The sequence below is a fragment of the Papilio machaon genome, chromosome 2, assembly GCF_912999745.1.
Source record: "Papilio machaon chromosome 2, ilPapMach1.1, whole genome shotgun sequence".
NCBI classification, from domain to species: domain Eukaryota; kingdom Metazoa; phylum Arthropoda; class Insecta; order Lepidoptera; family Papilionidae; genus Papilio; species Papilio machaon.
Window position 1 is genome coordinate 3,680,398 of NC_059987.1, and position 23,103 is coordinate 3,703,500.

General features: G+C 32.4%; 3 protein-coding genes across 8 annotated transcripts in view; 1 reads left to right on the plus strand and 2 right to left on the minus strand.

Moving 5' to 3' along the window:
- Positions 1-1,780: 1,780 nt before the first annotated feature.
- On the minus strand, positions 1,781-14,933 carry LOC106717651 (nicotinate phosphoribosyltransferase). Of its 4 annotated transcripts, none has more exons than XM_045680531.1 (11): positions 14,559-14,933; positions 14,176-14,346; positions 13,561-13,687; positions 9,232-9,315; positions 8,416-8,543; positions 6,248-6,560; positions 4,678-4,943; positions 4,177-4,295; positions 2,725-2,886; positions 2,357-2,485; positions 1,781-2,014 (listed from the first exon to the last, which is right to left on the minus strand). In XM_045680531.1, exons 1-11 carry the CDS (start codon positions 14,629-14,631, stop codon positions 1,937-1,939), a joined length of 1,650 nt encoding a protein of 549 aa, XP_045536487.1. In that variant the 5' UTR covers positions 14,632-14,933; the 3' UTR covers positions 1,781-1,936. The 4 variants fall into 4 exon arrangements, with proteins under 4 accessions (XP_045536487.1, XP_045536486.1, XP_045536480.1 ...); XM_045680530.1 differs by having other exon boundaries at positions 2,345-2,485; XM_045680524.1 differs by having other exon boundaries at positions 6,113-6,560.
- A 1,557-nt stretch (positions 14,934-16,490) lies between these two features.
- Positions 16,491-19,485, minus strand: LOC106717605 (zinc finger protein 182). 2 transcript variants are annotated; one of them, XM_014511490.2, is made up of 5 exons: positions 19,066-19,485; positions 18,379-18,989; positions 17,509-17,704; positions 16,868-17,155; positions 16,491-16,688 (listed from the first exon to the last, which is right to left on the minus strand). In XM_014511490.2, exons 1-5 carry the CDS (start codon positions 19,204-19,206, stop codon positions 16,530-16,532), a joined length of 1,395 nt encoding a protein of 464 aa, XP_014366976.2. In that variant the 5' UTR covers positions 19,207-19,485; the 3' UTR covers positions 16,491-16,529. The 2 variants fall into 2 exon arrangements, with proteins under 2 accessions (XP_014366976.2, XP_014366977.2); XM_014511491.2 differs by having other exon boundaries at positions 16,551-16,688; positions 16,930-17,155.
- Positions 19,486-21,160: 1,675 nt separating this feature from the next.
- The window catches only part of LOC106717581 (transcriptional coactivator YAP1), a 41,022-nt gene continuing 39,079 nt past the window's right edge, over positions 21,161-23,103 (plus strand). For both annotated transcript variants that reach the window (XM_045680660.1, XM_045680662.1), the window contains exon 1: positions 21,161-21,775. In XM_045680660.1, the coding sequence (XP_045536616.1) occupies positions 21,303-21,775 (473 nt within the window). In that variant the 5' untranslated portion in view covers positions 21,161-21,302. The remainder of the gene's footprint in view (positions 21,776-23,103) is intronic.

Here is a 23,103-nt window from a genome sequence, read left to right on the forward strand (position 1 = left end):
AATTTATAATTAATGGGAGCTGGAACTGCTGTGATTACTTTAAAATAAAATGTTATGTGTATAAAATCTTACCTACAGTACTTGTTATTAATATTGAATTCCTGTACTATGTATGTTTAACATAATCAGTATATTGTTATTTCTAGTTATAAACTAAATCATATCGAGGTACTTTGTACCTAAGTTACTGTAACTATACTGTCTTACAAATTTTTCAATATATTTTTCAAGTGGAAACAAAGTTAGTATGCACAATAACGTGAAAGTTATTTCATTATTTCCATTGAGAAACAGAACAAGGTGTAGATTAAACAGTTTACTCGACTTATTTTCTGTTAAAAATGTAACTGCTCTGAAAAAATTTGAAAATTCAGATCAAATACAATCAAGGCAAGATTCGTTGCTCTCGTTATATAACGAAATCAATCAAAAAAAAAATAACACACTGGTAAATGCTAATGCTAGATTACTGTAATTTAATAAAACTGTGTTCTGGAAAACTTTATAAAATATTATATTAATTTTTAAATACCATATTCTTGTATTGTATTTGTCAGCTATATAAACATATTGGGCCCATTTATCTATATTATATTTATATTTGTTATTCACAAATATGATTTGAATGAACAACAATATCTTTACTGTTTTTTTTATTTGATAAATAGTAATTTTTATAGAATTGCTTTGGTATTAAGAATTTTCTCTCAAAAAACAATGCTTTGACTAGTTTTTTAGCTACATAATTTATTATTTCAACAAATAATTTATTAAATATATGTTTTGGATAAAATGTAATAAATAACAATATGAAAACAACATATATTTCATCATAATTTTGATCATCTCACATCATCATAAAACCATTACGTACTTGTGTATATAAAAATATTATATCAATTACCAAATAAGCTCTGTGCAAAGTCGATAGCGAGATTATAATTTTTTTTATCTAATTCGTGTTTTTTTAAGTGACATATAAAGCCGATTTATTCTACAGCCATTACTTTAAAGACATTAAACATATTTGTCAAGAAAATTGATAATTTCAATTCATTATTTTTTTACATTCACAATAATAGACATTTCAATGAATGTACAGTTATTTGCAGTATTCCATGTCTAAAGCATTTAGTTGTGAGGTGCGAGGCATTTTTTTGTAACTGGAATACCACAAACTAAGGTGACTGTACATTTCTAAATTCAATTAAGTCTAGAAATTTTAAATAAGACTGTTAATAAATAATGAATGTTGGATAAAATCTGTCAATGTAAAAGAGTACCAAAGTGTTTATTTGTACTTGGAAAAGGTAAATCATTTGAAAATTTTATATTAATTTCATTTTACAAGTAATTTCTTACCAGTTTAAGCAGTTTCATAAATTTCATTATATTCATATTAGATACTAGATAGACTACCTCAACTATTCTAGATATTTTAGCTCTAAATAATTATTTCATATAAATAAAAACTATAACATCTTCCATGAATAACAATACTAAAGAAAATTACTAAAAAGTAAATTAAATTAAATATAGCTACATATTTATAAAACACACTAGTAATAACATCTAGTAATAGTAAAATAATATAACATAAAAAAACTTTCTTAATCTATTTTTTGTTACAAACAATATAATGTACTTGAATTTCATTCATTGAAACCAAAACTTTCTTTTGTGACAATATTACATAAAAATTGCCAAGAAAACAAACATTCATTCTTTTATTATAAAATAGATAATTAATATAATTAATAATAAACTAAAATTTCCGTCCCCATTTAATAAATTTAAAAGTAGAAATAAAACACAGCCCCCGAACTAAAACTATGTTCAAAAACGAAGTTTATCAATATTTTTATTTGCATTTTTTTTTACAATTTTTATTTTCTTATGTTGCTTCGAGACTTATCCTTCGTTTTTTGTGTAAATTTCACGATAGTTCACCAATGGGTGCATTTTGCAGCCACAGGTCGTGGATGAAGCTGTAAAGGTCATCACTCACTGCCACCTGGAGAGACAATAAACATGTTATTCTTACATATTAAGATTAACACATCAAGCAATAAAATACTTATTTTAAGTAATCTAGGACAAAGTGTACTGCATGAGAAGACCCAACAACCTTATCAGATGTTAACTAGATATAGACAGACTTTACGAAGACTTCCTATGCGAGATCCTGGGATCATCACAGTCCCACTTGGTGATGTATTCAAGATATCTAGAAGTCTATCTAGAGTCTTATCCTTAAAAAGCGTGGTATCTTTTAAAGATTTATTACAGTACAAAAATTGGGATAGAAAATTTTGAAATGCAATTAATAAAAAATGTAAATAACCTGGCATCTGACCTTGTAGGGCGTTGGGTTGAGGTTCCTCTTGATGTCCTGCCTCAGTGTACGCAGAGAAGCCTGAACGCGCGCGCGCACTTCACTCAGCGGTTTAGGACGTACGCAGATACGTCCCTCGCTCCAGTACTCCTGCAAACATTCATACTTACTGCACTCAGAGTTCTTAATTGTCCCTTAGTGTACATCTAAAACTAAATCTATACTATATAAGACTACCTAAACTAAATGCGACACTTAGTGACAGTTGTACAATATAATTATTAATGTTTTTTTGCGCTTGTGCTGTTTTTTTTTAATATATAAATCCCACTCGCTGTGAAACTAAAATCCTAGTAATCGTTACCGATGTTATATGAAATAGCAGTTACCTTATACAGATGTTCGACTTTGCTGGGAATGACGTAAGCTCTCTTGGACTCCTGGAAAGGATGTCGGCAAAGGACTTTCTGTCCAATAATGGGTGCGGGTTCTGAAGACCTCTGCAGCAGATCTATCAAAGCATGGCCGTCCGCACCGAATAATCTATACGCCTAAAAAAATTACATTATATAACAACCACTCCTACACCTAAAGGGTAGGCAGAGACACTTTAATGTGTCAGCCTATGTATAAGGTCGCAACTCGTTAAAATTTTTTATACTTTCTTGTTGTTGTTTTTATCACTCTCTTACTTTTAGTGTTCACATTTTGTAAAAAGGCTTTTTCAAGACAATTTACACTGTGATGAAATGATAATAACTATGTTAGTTTGATCGTTGTTTTTGAGACCTTAATTCCTGTATAAAACATATCATGTTTTATACAGGAATTATGTTCTCAGAAACTAATGATTCAACGTTTTCTTTTATCAGATAATTCTGTTATCATACGTTGTAACGATAATTGTTACATTTTCTCTATATAAAAACATATATAAAATTTAATTGTGATTCTTAACATTAGTTCATTCTAAATGCATCCGAGTTGTTTAGTAGCATATTTAATGACGTAGATAAACAAATAGTTTCAACGTGAGATAAGTCGAACCAAAACACATTGTGTATTATATTTAGGGCGCTATTTTTATATACTAGGCTAATAGACCTTGTATTAGATAATGCACGTTTAGTTCGCAGCGATATGAACGTCTTTATCGTTCAATAGTTCAAGGTCTATCGATTTAAATTATACATATTTAATTATCCAATTCTGGGAATGAAAACATTCCTTATCATTGACATGTTTTATTTATTTCTTATAGTATTTACGCAATATGTTACGTTATTTATAATTATTTCTTATTTACTATTGTAGTTTCTTATTTCCGTTTATTAAATATTAAAAATGATTTGAATAAATTGTACATCAAATGACTTATATTGGGTGTCATTAAAACAGTTTCGTTATTGTAGTTTTTTTTTTATGAAAAAGAATATTTTATCACGCGAGCAAATTCTAATTATTTATTATTAAATACTGAAACACGAATATTTTTTGTATTCACAAAAACGGTTGTGTTGAATAACCTAAATATACTAACAGTCGCGATAACGTTTTTTAATTGAATTTTTAAATAACTTATAAAACCAGGTGACAATTACCAAAGTATCTTGTTTATTGGTGTAATTATAATTTGCAGGTTTCGTGCAAATTACTTTAACAATATTATTTCCTTTGTATAATTTGATAATTTGAGTTTATTTTACTTTAATACAACAACTGAATTGTACATCAAAATCGGAAGTTAAACAGCAAAAATTCAATATTTATCCTTTAAGAGTTGCCAGTTACTAGAAATTCTGGAAAGACAGATATAAAATACAATAGATTTGATTGCTTACCTCTTTATGACCAGGTATGGTCACTTTCCCTACATCCTGGCTGAGTTTGATCCGAGGCTGTCCATTGATTTCCACCAGTTTGTAAACACATCCCAGTGCTGGTTGACGTTGACATGTTACTATAAAAAAGTAATATATAACAATAAAATCTAGAAAATCTAGTCCATCTTTTATCCTAATTTCTTTTATAGTATAAGATGACAAACAAGCTAGTGGCCATCTAAATTAAATCGACAGATCGGGATGAACAGAAAGAAGATATTTCCCCTTCCTATGTATACCCTACTCTCCACATCCATATACCTTCTCATCCCTTCTTTTCAAGAATAGGGTGGAAAAGGACAAAATTCAAGAAGACTGTATGCGGAATTACTATCAATTAACTCTTGTCTTCTTTGTGGTCAATGTATTTCATCAATTCGTGCCACAGATATTACTGACTCAACCATAGTTAATACACTGTTGAGAAGAGAACAAAAAAAATGTTATATTAATACATACCCAAATGTGTTCCAATACCGAAACAGTCAATTTTATGTCCCTGTTCATTTAAACTGAGTATTGTATCTTCGTTAATATCATTTGATGCGACTATAGTCAATTTAGAAAACCATTTCAGTTTGAAAGCTTCAGCGATTTGTTCGAATGTACTCCTAGCTAGTACAGAAAGGTAAGCCAAGTCTCCGCTGTCTATACGAATACCTACAGCTCTGTATCCACAATCATTGAGCGCCAGAGCCACAGCACAAAAGTTTAAGAGACCACTCCTGGAAGGAAATTATAAGATTTTGATACTCGTGTGATTCCTTAGTGGACCATTCCTGGTTAGTTTACCCTATTTGAATGTTACTCAAAGAAAAAAATATTGATATTAAGTAAGTATTAAAAATATTTTATGGACAAATTTTAACCCAGGACAATACAACAGTGTAACGTTGGTCGAATAAATTTACTACAGTAGAACGCCGATTTTCTGAATCGATCCTAAATGTAATATAAAAAATTACAACCAACTAACTGTTATTGTTGAAAGTTAGAGTGTACCTCTATTTTTTGTGAATTTTTATACTTTGTATATTTGTTAATGCCCGATGTGGTTGCAAATTGTTTTGATCGAAATGTTCAAGTGAGTTTGTTAGTTTTTCTTTATTACCAATCAATGTCCGATTATCCGAAAATCCGCTCCCAATTAATTCGAATAATCGACTTTCCACTGTATTTTTAATTTTAAACATTCAATTTTATAGCTAAAATAATGAGAATTAATAAATAATATTTGAAAATGTTCATAAATAGTTATTGAAGCTGTATGTAGTTGTACTTTTAATGTATTTGTTAGTAACATTGAAGTTGTCTTTAAATACATGCATTTAACTTATGAAATTAATTTATGAAACAAAGTAATAAAAAAAACCTAAAAATAACGAACATTATATTGCGAGATAAACATCCTACTAAAAATAAAAAAATGCATACAATTAAATAAGAAACCATTGCCACATAACAACAGAAAAAAAAGTAAGCAAATCTACATAAACCCATTGCAAAGTTGAATTAAAATGATGACGCAGTGATAAAGTGTATTGCATATATATATATAATGTTAGTGTGTACGTGTGCTTATTCCCAATACAATGCAACTGTGCCCAATGACAACATTGTCCCTATTTATAGTTCTCGCGTCCAGGACAATACGTCACACTGAAGCAAAATGTTAAACGTCCTGTGCGGAATCGCTCTCTATTTACACTTCATATCTGGTCACTACGATCATGGATATTATCTTAGCCCAGTGGCATGCGACGTTAAAGTGCTGGTAATGTTTCTATCCCGTCAATGTATGAATGTAGAATGATGGCCGCAGATCGACGCGTCTCTATCACAAACTTACAAACAAACAATGAGACAGCAGTGTGACGTGTATTTGCATGTTTACCTCAGTGTGCGTTCGACCGTGCTATATCCGTACGCGCTACGTACACCTGAAGAGTCGGTTATTCTATCGACATTGGATCCACAGTTGCTATTGTAGCCGGAATGCCCGTTTATACGAGGGCCGGGGCAAGTGTACCTCTTCACGTCATATGTATCCACCAGGGCGAGGAAGCCGGTGGGGAAGGCGATGGCATAGGATACGAGGGCGGCGAGTTCACCGTCGCTGGCCTCCTCGGGGGACACGTCCACTATGGAGGAGATGCGCCGGCGCCAGTCCACTGCCAGCTGCAGCAGGTCGCACTGCTCCTGCGTGTCCGCGTGTCGCAGCGTCACACTGCTGATGTCCTCCAGCGTGCTGAATGACGTCACGAACGAGTGCGCGTGAGTGCCCTTCACCGGGATGTTGAACATCTTGCCGGCCAGCACGTTGCTCGTACCGTCAAACCCACCTGGAAACATTCCTAGTCTACACTCATTGAAAAAGTAGACTATAATATGCCCGCATGCATCAGCCACCAGCAGCAGTTTCGAAGAACAAACGTGGATTTGCGGACAAACAGACAAAAATATTAAATGTAAAAACTGGATTTTCGTAATAAACAAAGCGAACATAAGTCATGGTATCAGCCAATAGTCATTCTATTACCCAATTAGTTTTAAATTCTAAAATTACGTATTTATTAAATTTAAAACTCAGAAATATCTACCAATGAATATATAAATATAAATTTATATTTTTATACAAACGGTTACAGTCACGTGTTTTCTTTTTTGATAAATATTCACGTTAATATTTAAATAAAGAGATTAATTAATTTAACTTAAAGATTAGTCTCTGAACAACCTTGGCAGTTTTTAATTACATTGAACAAAATACTATTTAACATAATACCGTGTGTAATGTCTGAAGAATATGCATCATGATGAATCCAACCAAACAATGCATATAAGTGTTTGTTTTTGACAAGGTTAAATCAACACAATTTAATTTTTTTATCTGTCCATATCCGTATTTTGTACGTAAAATAAAAACAAATAAATTTTCGCCTTTATGTACTCTTAGAAATATTTTATTACTATTAAAGCAAGAATTTATTGCGGCATGAATTTTTAAAACAATTTGATTATACGATTGAACTAGTTATCTGGCCAATGGGGAAATAATCAAAACCTAACGATTAGAGGGCTTTGATTACTATCAGTGATATTTCATACCTATATTAATAATGACCTTTGTAAAAAGTACAACGATCGATATGTCTAACAGACGCAATATAATTTGTTATATATTTCAAGAAATATAATGAATAATTGAATTTATAATCTATTGATAAGAGGTTTACAATTGTGTTACACAGTCATTTCGTAATACTAACATACATAGATATTATTTATACTTCATTTCCTTTCAGTAGATAAATTTTGGTCACAGAAATAAGCAAGGGAACCGCTTTTTAAGATGGTTCAAATATTCTATGGTTTCTGAGACCAAAATCTCTGTATAAAACATCTCGTCCCTCTCATCATTTTAAACGGGGATTTTCGTCTCAAAATCTCACAAGAAGTGATTTCCAAAAAATGCAGCATTGATATCTGTGTTTAAGCTAAACTTAATCATTTTAATTTTATAAGATTTCAGAGCTTCTGACTTAATGGAATTTACATGTCTTCGACTTGTAATGACTGGTAGTTGTTGCTTCAATATGATGGTTATATGCCATAAATGTAACATTGTAATTAGCTACATCAGCTAACTTATTGCAATGTTAATGCGTTCGCGCAATACCTCAGTTAACTATTAATTAAATGTAAAAAACATAATTTATGAAACGAGTTACATAATCATATTGAACGTTAATTACGACTTCTTTGACTTATGGAACAAATTTCGAATAGAAATTAGAATGCGGCAAAAATCCAATCCGTACCAGCCTATAACATTACCCTAATGCCTCCGAAAACCGAAAGGTGTGTCAAAAGTTTCCAATTAATGTAGGGGTGCGGTGGCAAAGTTTCAATGTCAAGGACCGAAGTTGGCATGATTAGAAAAGATTAAACAGTGTATCAGTTAGTGGGGGGTTCTTATGAGTGAATAGCGCGGCGGCGCGTGTTACATCGCACAAGCGTCGGTGCCTGGCACGAGGGGCTCGTCTCCATCTCTGCAGGGACACGCTAATGAAATCAATATCTACAGACAAGATCATTTTCGCTATATAGCAGCAGTAACTTTGACCCGAAACCGAAGACCAAGGATGCGTAGATATATGAACACCTATGGATTAAGAGCATGAGATGGATACTTACCGACATAGGCGTATTTTGAGGCGGACAAGCCGCCGTCCGGACCCTGAGCTCTGCGTAAGCCGAACTCTAGCAAGGAAACATTCTTGCCGGCGACCATTCTGTAACGCGCCGCGTTTGTAGCCATTAAACTGAAATATAAACGATGGATTTATTATTTTGTACATTAATTTATTTAATATATCAACCAACAATGTTAACAACAAATATAAATAGGGCATAGAATCTAGCATTAACTTTATATATATTCTGAAAAGTTGCCTGTTTCACTAACGACCCAAGATGACAATATTACTAATATTATAAATGCGAATGTTTAGATGGATCTTTGTTACAAGGTATCTCAAGTACGGCTTCATGGATCTAGAAGAAATTTGGTATAGATGTAGAACATAGTCTGGAAGAACACATAGGCTAGTAATTAAGTTTTTTAATTCCGCGCGAACAGAGTTGCTGTAGATGGTATTTTAATCATTTCTTTCGTACATAGCGTATGTAAAAAGTTAGTTGGATATTTATACATTTTTCCAAGTAGATACCATATAATGATATGATACCGTATACCCATACTTTGAAAACTAATACTCGATGTAAAATTAATAAACGCAGTCAAGCTCGGAACTGATAAAAATAGTTATTAAATGGCAAACCTCGGTTAGTGGAAAAGGGACGTATTTACAAACAAAAGATAAAACAACATATTATAAAGATATGTAAATCCTTCTTGCTCTCATGCGCAGACGATAACGAGCGCATACGCATTTACTATGTTACATATTTAGAGTGATACAAATGAAAACATGCTCCAATGATGCTCACCTTGCAAAGTTGACCAGGGTCAGTAAAGTTGTCTCTAACAACTGTGCTACTATTAATGGACCTTCTATTCGCAACAGAGGGACTCTGAAATTAAAGTTTAATGTAAATACAAAGTCTGATTTAGACATTAACGAACAGCATTTTTGCAAATTATTATTATTTATTCCGCCAAATATAGTTTGCAATAGTGAATATAACTTGTCTAGACTCTAGAATATATGCTATAAGTTGTATTAAGATTATATGATCGTGTTAGTTTTAAAATATATTAATGGAAAGATAACTTGCTTTGCTAACCACTGAAATATCAAATGTCTTGCATACGCTTGAATAGAACATCGCATAGTGTCCTTTGAAACTTCGCAACAAAAACATTAGTGCTAGATATTGCTGAAGACAATAATATGCAGATAAAAACGTACACATGTTGAGAATTACGAAACTCTTACCATGTCTATTGAAAATTATAGTCTACATTGTTTGTGACCACGAGAAACCATTTTTTTAAATCATATGTTTACGTCAAAACTCTTACGAACAATAATCATAAATTTAACCTTCTACGCATATAGGTCATCTATTTTATGATAAAGAAAATATAGTATATTTAGATTAATTATATGTGATAGAACAGTATATAACTATGAGGTTTATAGCTCTATACTGTTATTTCGTTAGTGGGAGTACCGGCGTTAGGGTAGGGAGGTCAGGACGTTGGGCAAAAATGGCGAATTACTCAGTATGACGTCATAATGTTAAGATCCTCCCACAAAGGCATGGTAAAAAAAGAGCTCAAAGTTAGGAAAAGGGTAACAAAGTTTTAACTTCACATATTAATATAACGTATAACGCGAACACAATAACATGACAGTCACGTGAAATGTAACGGCCCCGTCCACACAAGTCTCGCCATTCCGGTAACGTTATTGTATGTACAGTGTGCAACAAAGTTACACTTATTTCATAAATGGTCCTCTTCAATGTAGATTTTACATGAAACATTTACTAACGATTTCCCTTAGTGACTTATGCAGTAATAAATTCGTCAGTCTCATTTGATTATTTCCTGACAATTTTTTTTTCAAAACATTTTTCATTAAAAAAATTCTGTTTTTAATAAACATAAATGTGTATAACAGAATTTTCTAATAATTTTTCTCATATTGGCAAATCTGACAAACATTTATTAAATTTTTTAATTTGACAATGGCAAAATGTAATAAAGTTTTGTGTGATTTTCCAATAAGCTCAACACCTTTATCATTTGTATTTTTTTTAATTAATACTTTTCTAGTATAAAATGGTTTGGGAAGTGTTTTATGCATATTTTTATGAATTGTTAAAAAATTATATATCCTAATTCTATGAATATTACAAACTACAATACATTTGAGTATGATACAACTTAGCAAGTCTACTAGAAATGTGTTAAAAAAATGTTTTCCTTATGTTATAACCAGAGCTGGGCATTAACTCGTTAATCCGTTAATCGTTAATTAACGAAGTTAACATTTTGCTTAACGGATTAACTTTTAAGTTAACTTCAAAAAGTGTTAACGCTTTTGTTAACTTCCGTTAAACTCAACTTCCGTTAATAAAAGTCCGTTAATCGTTAAATTAGAAACTTGGAGACTTGTTGTCATTTTGTTTAAAATACGTTGAAGGATTGTCGGCGACTCGAATGGTGAACGAACGAGTTGATAATTGATATATGAGCCGCTCAGTGCACACATCGATTAACTCCACTTTTTGAAAAATCTTAAATTTAAGTGACAAAGCCCTTGGTATAGTCATAACTTTTTATATTTATAATAACTTTCCTGAATAATAAAGATTAGCACCGTTAAATGGCAAAATTTTTTTGGCCATTGAATAATAAGTAATTTATTTCAGAAGCCATTTCGATTAACTCCATACTCTAATGTAAATCGTTTCGGTAACGCTGTATCTGTTCTGGCCGTGCATCGACGCTTATTTGTTTTTAAACAGCGGAAGATGAAAAATAAAAACATTTTTTCACCAGATGATTGGTACCATATAATGAAAACATGTAAAAAGAAAGCGCCATTTCATCTAATCCAAATGACTCACCAAGATTTTTTGTCAACAAAACCTTTAGAACAGTCTATCATTAACAGAAAAGTAACCGTCACAGGGCTTCCAGTAAATTGGCTTAAAATGAGCTGGATAAAGTAAGAAAGGTCCAAACCCTATCTCATACAATTCAAATGTGACTATAATGAAGATACAGAATTTCAAACCATTAATATAAGAAAATCTTTAGTGGTTAGACCGCAAAGTTTGAAAAAAATATAGATCAGCCTTTATTATATCCTAAAGGTAGAACTGTGACAAGGGAAAAATGGAGAGACATGATGGACCTGCTAAAATTCATTCCTCCTGTTATACACGATTACATAAGAACTTGTCAACAAATCGAAATGACGAATCCTCGCATACAGCTGATGAAGAAGACATTATTTATAATATTGCTGAATCATCCCAAAGAATAATGCCGCTAACATAAAACTGCTATGAAATAATTACAAAAATTATATTATAACAGAACTGCCAACATACATTTTTATGGAAAAGCTGTGATATAAATGTATAATAACAAACTTTTTCTGTAGTAAAAAACTTAAAAATGTAAAGACTTAATTTAACTTTATTACTTTTTTCAGTTGCCAAATCGATTAACTCCACCAGTCACATAAAAACTGTAACATTACTGACGATTGTTTGTTGGTCATTCTTTCTTATAAATTTTATACACCGTTAGATGAAAGCTATATCTGCAATTATGCATTCTACATTATATATTTGAATTCATATTATCAGAGGAATTTTAAAAAACAATATACATTACATCATCGCGTTTCTCAACTTTTTGTTTTATGGAGTTAATCGATGTGTGCACTGAGCGGCTCATATGTCGCGTGCAAGTGTGATGCATCTGAGCGTCCGGGAAAGACGTGACCAACAGGACAAAATTAAAAGAAGGTTCGAAATAGTATATTTCATTACGAGTATATAAAAGTAAGAGTATGTAATAGCCCACATTCCGAACGCTCTTCGTCCCTGCAATACGCTACTTTTTGAGCAACTGTATTAAAAAACTTTTTTTTTACTCGTGCTTTTTCTTTAGCTTTTCCAAACTCGTGCGTTCTCTTTCCCAACTGTCAAAATAATGTCTATTAAAAAGAAAAAACCAACCACGAAGTTTTTACAAAAAAAAAAGTTTAATGATTTGATTCAATGAATTAGGTTAGGTATCATTTTATTTCATCTCATTAAATTTCATTTTCATTTTATATCAATAAAAATAATCTACTGAAGACTTTGCCGTTTGGGCATAGTTCCCTTTGCCTACCCAGAATGGGTGAAGAAAACAAAAAAAAATCTCTATTCTTTTACGGTTGGCGCCATTTTTCAAAAATTTTAGTTAGTTGAGTTTATTGTGTTTTTATTATTCTATTGAATTGCTTCATTTTTTCGCAACTGTATTAAAAAAAAATAGTTGTTTCGTACACGTGCGGAACTGTCATTACAATTTGTTCCAACTGTCAACCCTCACCTTCGGCTGCGCCTCGGCTCGGGTAGACATTTGTCGGAACTCTTTGCAATGACAGGCTTTCCGCACTTGTAATGAAATATACTATAATGCATTCATACTTGTCTCTAATACTAATGTGTTATAGAATGTGTAGTCAAATTACTACAATTTTAAACAAGTGTCGCCACAATAAGTGTAAAATTAGTATGTATAATTTTGGTATGGTTAACTGTTAACGATTAACTTTAACTTGCGTTAAATTTTCAAGAATTTAACGCTTTAACGATTAACGAAGTTAATTTTTTAATTAACGAATTAACGATTAACGAAGTTAACTTTTCGATTAACTGTGCCCACCTGTGGTTATAACAGATACTAACTTTATTTTTTAAATAAATGTTTTACAACTGTATTACGGTAACTTGTCTGAATTGCAGACAATTTTTGTAGCTAGATTCAAATTGTCAGATATGACAGAACAATCTAAGAAATATTAAACTCCACAAATTTAAGGTAGGGATTTCCTTCCTCCTACATCGATGACATCAAAATATTATTAATAGTCTTACTAATATTATAAATGCAAATGTTTAGATGGACGGATGTTTGTTTGAAGGTATCTCCGGAATACATCAACGGATCTTGATGAAATTTGGCACAAATGTAGAATACAGTCTGGAAGAATACCTGGGCTACTTATTACGTTTTTATTTTATTCCGCGCGGACGGAGTCCCAGGCGATTTGCTAGTATATAAATAAATATGGTACTAACCTCGGAAATACAACAGACCCCTCTTCTATAGCACTCAATTTAATATCCTTGCATGTTAAATCTTTTAAATAGGCAAAGAACTCTGGTTCTATATTATCTGGTAATGTTTGTATTAAATAATCAATATCTGCAAACATATATTTTAAGTTATTTAACATTGAAACATACATTTTTTCATGTTTTACTTAATACTAGAATCTATTGAAGTAAATGGTTTTGGAAGATATGAAAGTGTTAATCTAAAATACATAGATGAATATGCAAATGAATAAATAAAATGTTAAAAGGCAACTGAAATAATGAAATTGAAGGGACTGGCAATATTGATTTAGAAACAAATAGTTGTCAAAATTGATGTATTATTTATAGGACAGTTACATGGAGTTCAGCCGGCATCTACTAATGGTTTTTGTCCCCATAAATGTTACAGTTTTGTTAGTCCATTTTATTCATTTTTGAGCTAGGGAGCTAGGGTAATTGTTAGCTTATCAACTTCAAACTGTTTCTAACCTCTATAAAAATATTGTTTTAGCTTTTTACAAATTTTACTACAAATATCCATATAAAATTATATAATAATCTATATTTATTTAATATTAAATAAAGTTTACATACCGCTGTCTGAATAATGAAAATTGTCTAAAAATTTAAGGCACTCTTCGAGGCCAGCAAATATTGTGAATTCTCCCTGAAATGGATTGGTGCGAAAAAATAAATCAAACACAGCTACATCATTCACTTTTCCAGATTTCCAATAAGCATAGGCCATAGTTATTTGGTATAAATCTGAAAACAATCAAAACTTTTAATTTAAAATACATTTAATTGTTCTTAAATTTTATACTTAATTCAAAAAGAAATAAGCATCAGCACTTATGACTTAAGAACATCTTTATTTTAATCCCACTGGCAAGTTTATAAAACGCAAACTTCGGCACTATTGACGCTTGACAATTTAAAATTCGCTCCAAAATACAAGTTATTCGAATAATACATACCTGTAAGTAATGGTTGTACAATTCCATTTTGACGAGCCATTTTCCTATTTGTTACTAAATCGTGATTGGACATCTTATTCGAAAGAAAATTAACAAACACAGCGAACACTTTTAGGAACGTGGGGAATGTTTGGTATCTGTTGAACGACTAAAAGAAATAATTTCATCGTGATCAGCAAATCGTGGTTATCAGCGCGCCAAATGCTATTTGACGGAAAATATACGCATGCGCATTAAAGATCCTATTGACTACTTAAAGTTAAGGTCATTTTTAAAGGTCAAACAAATCAAACTTAAATTTTTCTTCGACTTATCAAAACAGTTTAAAAGTAGCTTTTTACTTTAGTAGACTTTTCTGTAATATCAAAAAATTGTTATGCAATAGAAAATACAAAACAAATCAAAAGTACAAAATTCAAACTACATTTGCGCACAAGGTTGGCAGAATATAAATAACACACTAGCGCCATTTATGCTGAGTTTCAATCATTTTTTAAACATTTTTTCGATAAACATTTACAAACGAATAGATACAAGTAATTTTTTACTATTTTTAAGACATAGTTTAGACGTCTATTCGCGTTTTTTTTTTTTTACAATTGTTTTCTGTTTATTAGCATTACTCAGCAAGAGAGACTACCGTGGGAATTTGTGCGGACGGAAAAACAAACATGAAAAATAGTAATTGTTTACAAGTACCCAAGACAAAGTTAACTTTTAATAAGTTCATAATCATAGTATAGGAAAGGAAATTGTTTCTTTTTAAATCCCTACATAAAAAAGTCCCCAAAAATAAATGAATCTAAGTATTTAACTCCGCAGTCGTTTCAACTGTGTCAGTCACAGTGGAAGTGAGAAGTTGCACGCCATTTTAAATTATAATTTTGTAGCATTTACATTAGTCTCCTTATATAAAAAATCGGTATTCACTACAATTTTACAGGGAAAGGTATGAAAAAAAAGGTATTAAATTAAGAAAAAAACTATATTTTATTGCAATGCTACAAACTACTTACAGTATTTATTTGATTTACCTAATTGAAATATTTTTCAATAAAGGAATATTTCAAAATACTATTTTTTCTGTGCAATTTATGAATTTCTATTTTACAGAACCTTTGAACTTTTATCTGACAATCTTATATATAATAGTAGTTATTTTCCACTGCTGAAGCACCACCACCACTTAATTAAGTAGTGAAAACCAATTTACTTATTACCAGGCACTTGTTTATTAATGTAAAGTATGAATATCAGGACTTAATTACTCTTTTTTTTTAAAACAAGCAATTTCTTTAAGCCACTTATATAAGCCAGGCAGGCAGGACAGGCTATAAGCTGGGGTATTGTGACTATTTAATTTTTACCATATTGGCGCTGACGGTAGCGGTTGGTGGCGGTGGCGAAAATTCGTACTAATAACATAGATAAAATTAACTATCAGTAAAACCCTGACAGGCGCTTTAAAGTTGGAATGAAGCAAAAGCTATCATTTTCAAGCAGCAACCTGTCCATTCATAAAGTTCAATGTGCCTAGTACAAATATTTGTGACGATCGCCTTCATATCGTCAATTATATTAGTATGAGATTTTTGGTATATTTTATAACCAATAGGTGCAGAAATTTAAAAACAAATTTTCTCGATGTCGATTGTTACAAATATTTGTGCTCTTGTAGGGGCCTAGTGCTTTAATCACAAATAAAACAAAGAAACACAACAAAGTAATTCGTGAAAAATATTTATTGCCTAATGAAGGAAATTCTAACTTTATACCATGAGAATATCTGGAAATTTAAAATCTTTTTGATAACACGTTAAAATTAAGTGAGTATAGAATGGAACTAAAGAAAAAAAGAAAAATTACATTACAATTTATGAATTATTAATGACTTAAGAAAATCAAAAATTAATCTTATGATATACCCTTTTTCTTACAGTTAGATTAGTTAGAGGATTATTACATGTTAGATCATTGAAGTAAAGCATTTCTTGTGAGTAGTGCAAGGGGACGGTCCCTTCCTGGATGTTTCTTGTCATAGTGAAGCAGCAAACCTTTCCTGGTTACAAATGTTTCGTTACAATGAGTGCATTGAAATGGCTTCTCTCCTGTGTGTTGATACATGTGGTACTGAAATTAGCAAAAAAAAAATGGTTAGAACATAATATTTTTCTGTTTTTTTAGTGCCTTCTGACTATATGTTTATAAACAGATGTTTATTATAGTATCTTTATTTTCTATATTAAAATAAGAGATTTGTGATAGTATGTTTTTTTTCACCGAACTCCACATACTGTGAAACTACTAACCAAATAATTATCTCTCTTCATAAAACTATGGCCACATTGTTGGCACTGGTATTTGAAAATACCTTTTACTGATGTCATAGGACTTTTAAATGCAGCCATTTGTAAATCAGTTGCTCCGCTTTCATTTGTGACTAACGGGACAAGATGTTGTTTATGTGCTTTTCTTTCTATTTGTTTTCCAGGATGCATTCTATGCCTGTGCGAGTAGCAGTTTCCGGAACTTGCAAACGACTTTTCACAAAATGGACACTTATATGGTTTTTCACCAGTGTGTTGGTTTATGTGGAACTGAAAAGATTATTTATGACTATAAAAATTTACTAATATTAAAAATGTGAATGTTTAGATGAATGTTTGTTACAAGGTATCTCCAAAATGGATCTTGATGAAATTTGGCATAGATGTCTACATACACTAGCATAGTCTGATAGAACACAAGCTACTGCCAGAGTTACTGATGCGGACGGAGTCGCTGGCGACAGCTAGTTTATTTAAATTCTCTGGTAATAATAAAATTAAATGAAAACAGATCTCTCTAATTAAATATATAACATTTAAAGGTGTTACTATATAAGGTTTCCTTAAAGTAATAGCTTTTTAAATTAAATTGATTTAACAGTGAGAACATTTTTAGATAGTACCTTTAGATCTTGATTTCTCTTAAAAGTTTTCTTACACAGGTGACATTTGTAAGGCCTCTCATTGCTGTGAGTGATGCTGTGAGTTTTTAAATTGCTCATAGTGTTATATGACCGCAGACAAATTTGGCATGTATATGTATTACCCTTGGACATGTGAGCAGCCATGTGGGTGGATAAGTTTTTTTCACTTCTGAAACTGTAAGAAATAGTGTTACAATGGATCCTATGTATAAGGGCCAAAGTAAAAAAAATATGATCTTTACTTTTGTATGTTAAAAGCTACATCTTAGTCTAGTTAACATGCACTAAACACAAATACACATTTACAGGTGTAAACATGTTTTTTTGCTAAAGTAAAAGGGCCAATGTGGCAATTTTTCCTATATGGTTGAAACTTTGAGAGTTCTCCAGTAAAGTTGACTCTTATTTGTAGAAGCCATCAATTATGGTTTTTGTTTTAATTCAAAAAGAAGTTAGGTTCTCTATGAACATAATATTGTATTGAAATTGTAAAGTCAATGGAAATGAGAAATTATCCATAGTCAAGTCACTAGCTGACAATCACCTTTATTGTCTACGGATTTATTTTGGGAAGTTTCAGTGTTTTAATTTATATATTTCACTGATAATAGTGTTATAATGGTAAAGTAGTTTATTTAGGTTTACCATAATTTCTCGTTTTCATTGAATATGACTGTCAATAATTATGAAATAAAAACAAAAAGTAATGAATAACATTACAATATGTATTGGAGGTGCAGTAGTGCTAAAAAAATTAATGAAATTTATCTAGCCAAAAATGATCAGAGAATGATTTTATATGAATATTCAATTTTACAAAAGTAGACAGCACTCTAAAGTGTTACTTACTTTCGACCACAGAGTTGACACCTGCCTTTAGTTCGATGTTTTTTAAAATGTGCAATAAGGTCACCTTTGAAGTCAAAACCTTCCAAACAACTGCTACAGTTGTATTTCTTAACTGTTTTGTCATTTATATGGGTCCAGGAGTGATTTTTGAGGGATAAATCCGTGACAAAACCTCTTTTACAAATTACACAGTGAAATTGTTTTACAGTTGATTCCGTCTTATCTTTAACTAAGCCAACCCTTTTAATTAGTTTAATAGTTACATCTTCACCGTCTATCCCATTTAAATGCATTACACCTTCAACATTATCATCACCATTTTCAGTAAATTGTGACAATGTATCATCTGAATTCTGCAAAACCATCATTGGATCAACACAAATTTCCATTGGTGAGTCTTTTGATATGTTTTCAATATCATATTCAGTTTCTTGTTCAGTTTCAATTTGTGAGCTGGACTGCCTCTCATTTTTTATACTGTTTATGACTAAACAGTGGTTTGTTAGTTTATCCTGAGCTTTCTTAACTTTATCTATAAATTCACAGACAGTTTGTAATTTTGTGCAGCACTGGATGCAAATGTTTTTTGGTAAATTGTCATCTTCATCAATCTGCAAAATTAAATATGAAGTAATAACAAACAAATAGAGTATTGAATATTTTTTTATAAATTTGTCACACAGATACCTCAATCAATAAATATTTGTTGAGTTTGTCGTGAAGCAACATTGCTTCGGCTTCAGCGCTAAATATCATCATTGTAACTTCTTGCTCCTCTGCGCACAGACGGCACCATCTTTCAAAACTTTCTTTCAAATTGAGATTCATTGTGTTAGCTTATACTAGGTATTCATGTTATCCGGAAAGTAAATAAATGCTCTTTAGATCTTAGTTCGGCGTATATATGAGATTTCTTTAACGATTTTTCACTGTATTTTCCATTGGAGAAAACGCATGCGCGTTGCGATATAGCGATGTTAAGGTTTCTATACTTCCAACTTTTGGTATTAAACGGCATGATGAAACTGCGCTAAAGCCTAATGCGCAGACTCCGCATGAGGTGTTCCGATGTTTTAGACTAAATCAAACATGAATCAAACAAAAATACATTTATTTTAGTACGATGATAAAAAGAAGCTGTCACTGTCAGGTCAGCTGTCACCGTCAATGTCACTGTACAGTCACAGTCACAACACAACATGCCAAACCAAAATAATACCAGATACGATAAAAAATATTGCTTTTTATACAAACTTTATTGATCATAAGCTTACTTAAAGCATACGTAAAATGAATCGTTTTCTTAATATTTTGAATTTTAAGACTTCTTAGGGACAAAGTTTGGATCAAAAGTTTTTGGAGAAAACCAGTTGTAACGAAGGCATTAATTCGAGATTTGCAGCAAATTGTCAACTTTAGAGTTAAGTTTTTTTCTCCAAATACCCACCTAATCCGAAGCTTAATAATAAAACACATCTTGCAATCCTGTGTTAAAATGGCTTAAATGCAAAAACATACTTTGTAATTTTCAATATGGCTATGTATGCAGTGAAGTTTTGTGTGGAACTACCTCAAAGTTATATAAATTTTACAATTAATTCTCTCACATAGCGAGCGTATCTTTAGTTATATAATTTTAATCCTGAAGCAAGTTCTACACCAGAGTGTCAGTTTCTTGAGGTTGCGTGAATTTATGTGATGTCCTACATGCAAGAATGAAAAGGACTAGCACATACCATTAGTTAATAGTTGTATCCTACAACTACTACAATTTGTCAAGCTAATTTATTATATACTCTCATATAAAAAAGAACAATGATCATATTTTGAAGAATAACATCCTATACAATGCATGGTTTAAATAACATTTAAAACATGTGATAAGTTTCTTTAATAGTCATTGAAAAAATAAATTAAAATACGGCCTTTCATTCATTTTTGGACACATTATTAAGTAACTTGTGTTAGTCGGTTAGTAAAAAAACAAATCTTGTCGCTTAATGTAGATTTATTATTTATTTACAAAAAATACAGATAAAATCTTTTACAGTGGTAGATCCCGCAACAACAATATTTGTTGGGTGCACGAATTGGTCGGGTCGACCGGTGCAATACCACGACCACACAGAAGACATGCTTGAAGTGGAAGCAATCGCGTTTCGTCTGATGAGTGTGATACCGGAGGCCTAATTCTAGTCCTCTTTCCCTTCCCACCCTTTTCTTATTAGAAAGGGATGGGAAGTGGATTTGGCGGAAGAGGGGATGCCCAGGAAGGAGAAATATCTTCTTTCTGTGCGTCCCCTTCTCCGTTGATTAAAGGTAGGCAACGCATCTGCATTTGCGGATGTCTATGGGCAACGGCGGCCTCGCTATTGCGGCGAATCCAAGTGGCCGTTTGCTCGTTTGCCACCTTATGATATAAAAAAAAATACAATGAATAGTATTTTGTGATTTACTAGTTATTTTTTTAATATTTTATTTAGATAATAAGCGTAATCATTATATATATGGAATAGAATGCTCGTGGTTTAGCGTTTTGTTTATAATGTACGACGTACTCCTAAGTTATAAGTAAAAATAAGTTACAGGATATGCAAGATTGTACAAAGCTTTATGATCGTAAGCTAAGATGGCAAGTGAAGGATTGGTAAGGTAAGTAAGTAAGCAAAGCGGAGCGGGTTGTGGTTGTGGGGCATCGTTCTCGAAGACCGGTCTGCGCGGGTGGCGCGGCGGCGGCGCGGCGGGTGCGGCGGGTGCGCGTGGGCAGTGAACATTGCGCGGTGCGGGCGGGGCATGCGTCAGTCGCGCAGCGAGCGCTATATGAAAAGTACGTCGGGTGGCGCCGCGCCAGCCCGTCGCGTGTCAGTGTTGTGTCACAGCGGTGGGCCAGGTCGGTTTCGAGATTACTTCGGTCCGACAAAACCATGGCTCTCAATTCGGACAGTGAACAGAAATCGAACCTGGTCCTCCGCGTAGACCAGGATTCGGACTCGGTTCTACAGTCTTTATTCGACACAGTGCTCAAGCCGGACTCAAAGCGGCCGCTACAGGTGCCTCTGCGTATGCGACAGCTTCCAAAGTCGTTCTTTAACCCGCCGTCGACCGGTTCCAAGTCGCCATCCGTGTCTCACTCGCGAGAAAACTCGGCCGATTCGGCGTTCGGGTCGTCGTCTGCGACAGGCGCCGCGCCGGTGTCGCACTCCCGAGCACACTCCTCGCCGGCGAGTCTCCAGCAGACCTATGCGGCGGGGCAACAGACGCAGCAAGCGCCCCTGCACCACCAGCACTCCAAACAGAGGTCCTACGATGTCGGCACACACATGCAAGATGATCTCGGCCCATTGCCGTCCGGCTGGGAACAAGCACGTACTCCAGAGGGACAGATATATTATCTCAAGTAAGATTATTAACTTAAGATTTATTATGTACAAAGGTAACATTTTACATATTATATAACAATACATAATGTAAATTGCAATATTTGGTGTATATTGGTAAGTAGTGTTTAAGACCGCTGCTACTAAAAATAATCTGTCCAAGTCATCGGCCTCAATGTACCTTGAATAGTGGCAAGTAAATACATACATGGATTCGAGTTCCTCCAGTCATTAGTTTGTTACGTTTTTCATAAATATGGTTAGTAGAATTTTCAATAGGAACAATTCCTTTCTTTGTTATAAAAATTGATTTTCATTTCCTTAAGTTTCGATAATACGGATATATGGTAAATGCACAAAGCAATATCATCATCAGATTCTATAAACTGTATAATGGTGGTTCCAAGTAACAAGTGATTCGTGTTATACTTGTTTGTTGCCATCAAAAAGCAGGTGTTTTAAAAAGAAACAGGTGACAAATGACAATATCTACACTACAAATAAATAAAATAGTTCTTTAATAAAAAAATAAGGGTGTATTTTAATTGAGAACAGATGATGAATAAGTACAGGTTTTGTTTATACGAAAGTATATAGAAATTTATGTATATAACGCGTTCACACAAATAGAAGTAAAAATTGAGGAAAACTATGTTATCAAATGATAATTGTTATGAATTGAATTGAAGCCATGATTTTTTGGTGGTTTATCCTTAGTGCGTGAAGTACTTTCTACTAACCCCTCTTTTTAAGGAAATTGGGCGAACGGAAGAACATGAAATATGACAAATTCTTTGATTATAAATTGTGGTCGAATTTTGAATAATGGGCGATTACTAACTAGTATTGACAAATAGGTTGAAAATGTATTTTTTTAATTGTTGTTATCTTAACGTTATAATTTAAACCACATCTATCACTAATTCCGATGTAACCTAAACAGATGCATAAATATGGTTTCTGTGAATGAACGGATTTGCGCTCGTTCAACGGAGAGTTAGCTTTTATTTTCATCGAATATTATGGCTTTTGGCGTGGGACAAAAGAGATTTAATTTGTTAAATTATACAATACTTCTTAACGAAATATAAAAAAAATCCTTTATCCTTTGGTAAAGTGACATAACAATGTATCTTGTTAAAGTATCGATTTTTGCTACCCATCGAATTACATACGGTATCATGAAAAATATTCTAGAGATATAAAACTCCTTAGATTTTATAAAATAAACCTATGTCTCATAATTGTAAAAATATTCAGAAGCGAAAATGATTATAGTCAATAATTTACTCGTGCAAAACAATACCCTCCTGTATGTACGAAAGATAATGTGGAAATAAAAGATTTC

Excerpts from the sequence above, each read along its gene's own strand:
- LOC106717651 (XM_045680521.1), bottom strand. The coding sequence starts at position 14,631 with ATGTCCAATCACGATTTAGTAACAAATAGGAAAATGGCTCGTCAAAAT. Across the intron at positions 14,347-14,558 it reads TGTACAACCATTACTTACAG|ATTTATACCAAATAACTATG; the intron begins GTATGTATTATT and ends GATTGTTTTCAG. Across the intron at positions 6,561-8,415 it reads CTCAAAATACGCCTATGTCG|GTGGGTTTGACGGTACGAGC; the intron begins GTAAGTATCCAT and ends GAATGTTTCCAG.
- LOC106717605 (XM_014511490.2), bottom strand. The coding sequence starts at position 19,206 with ATGAATCTCAATTTGAAAGAAAGTTTTGAAAGATGGTGCCGTCTGTGC. Across the intron at positions 17,705-18,378 it reads TGTCAACTCTGTGGTCGAAA|TTTCAGAAGTGAAAAAAACT; the intron begins GTAAGTAACACT and ends TATTTCTTACAG. Across the intron at positions 17,156-17,508 it reads AGAGAAATCAAGATCTAAAG|TTCCACATAAACCAACACAC; the intron begins GTACTATCTAAA and ends TAATCTTTTCAG.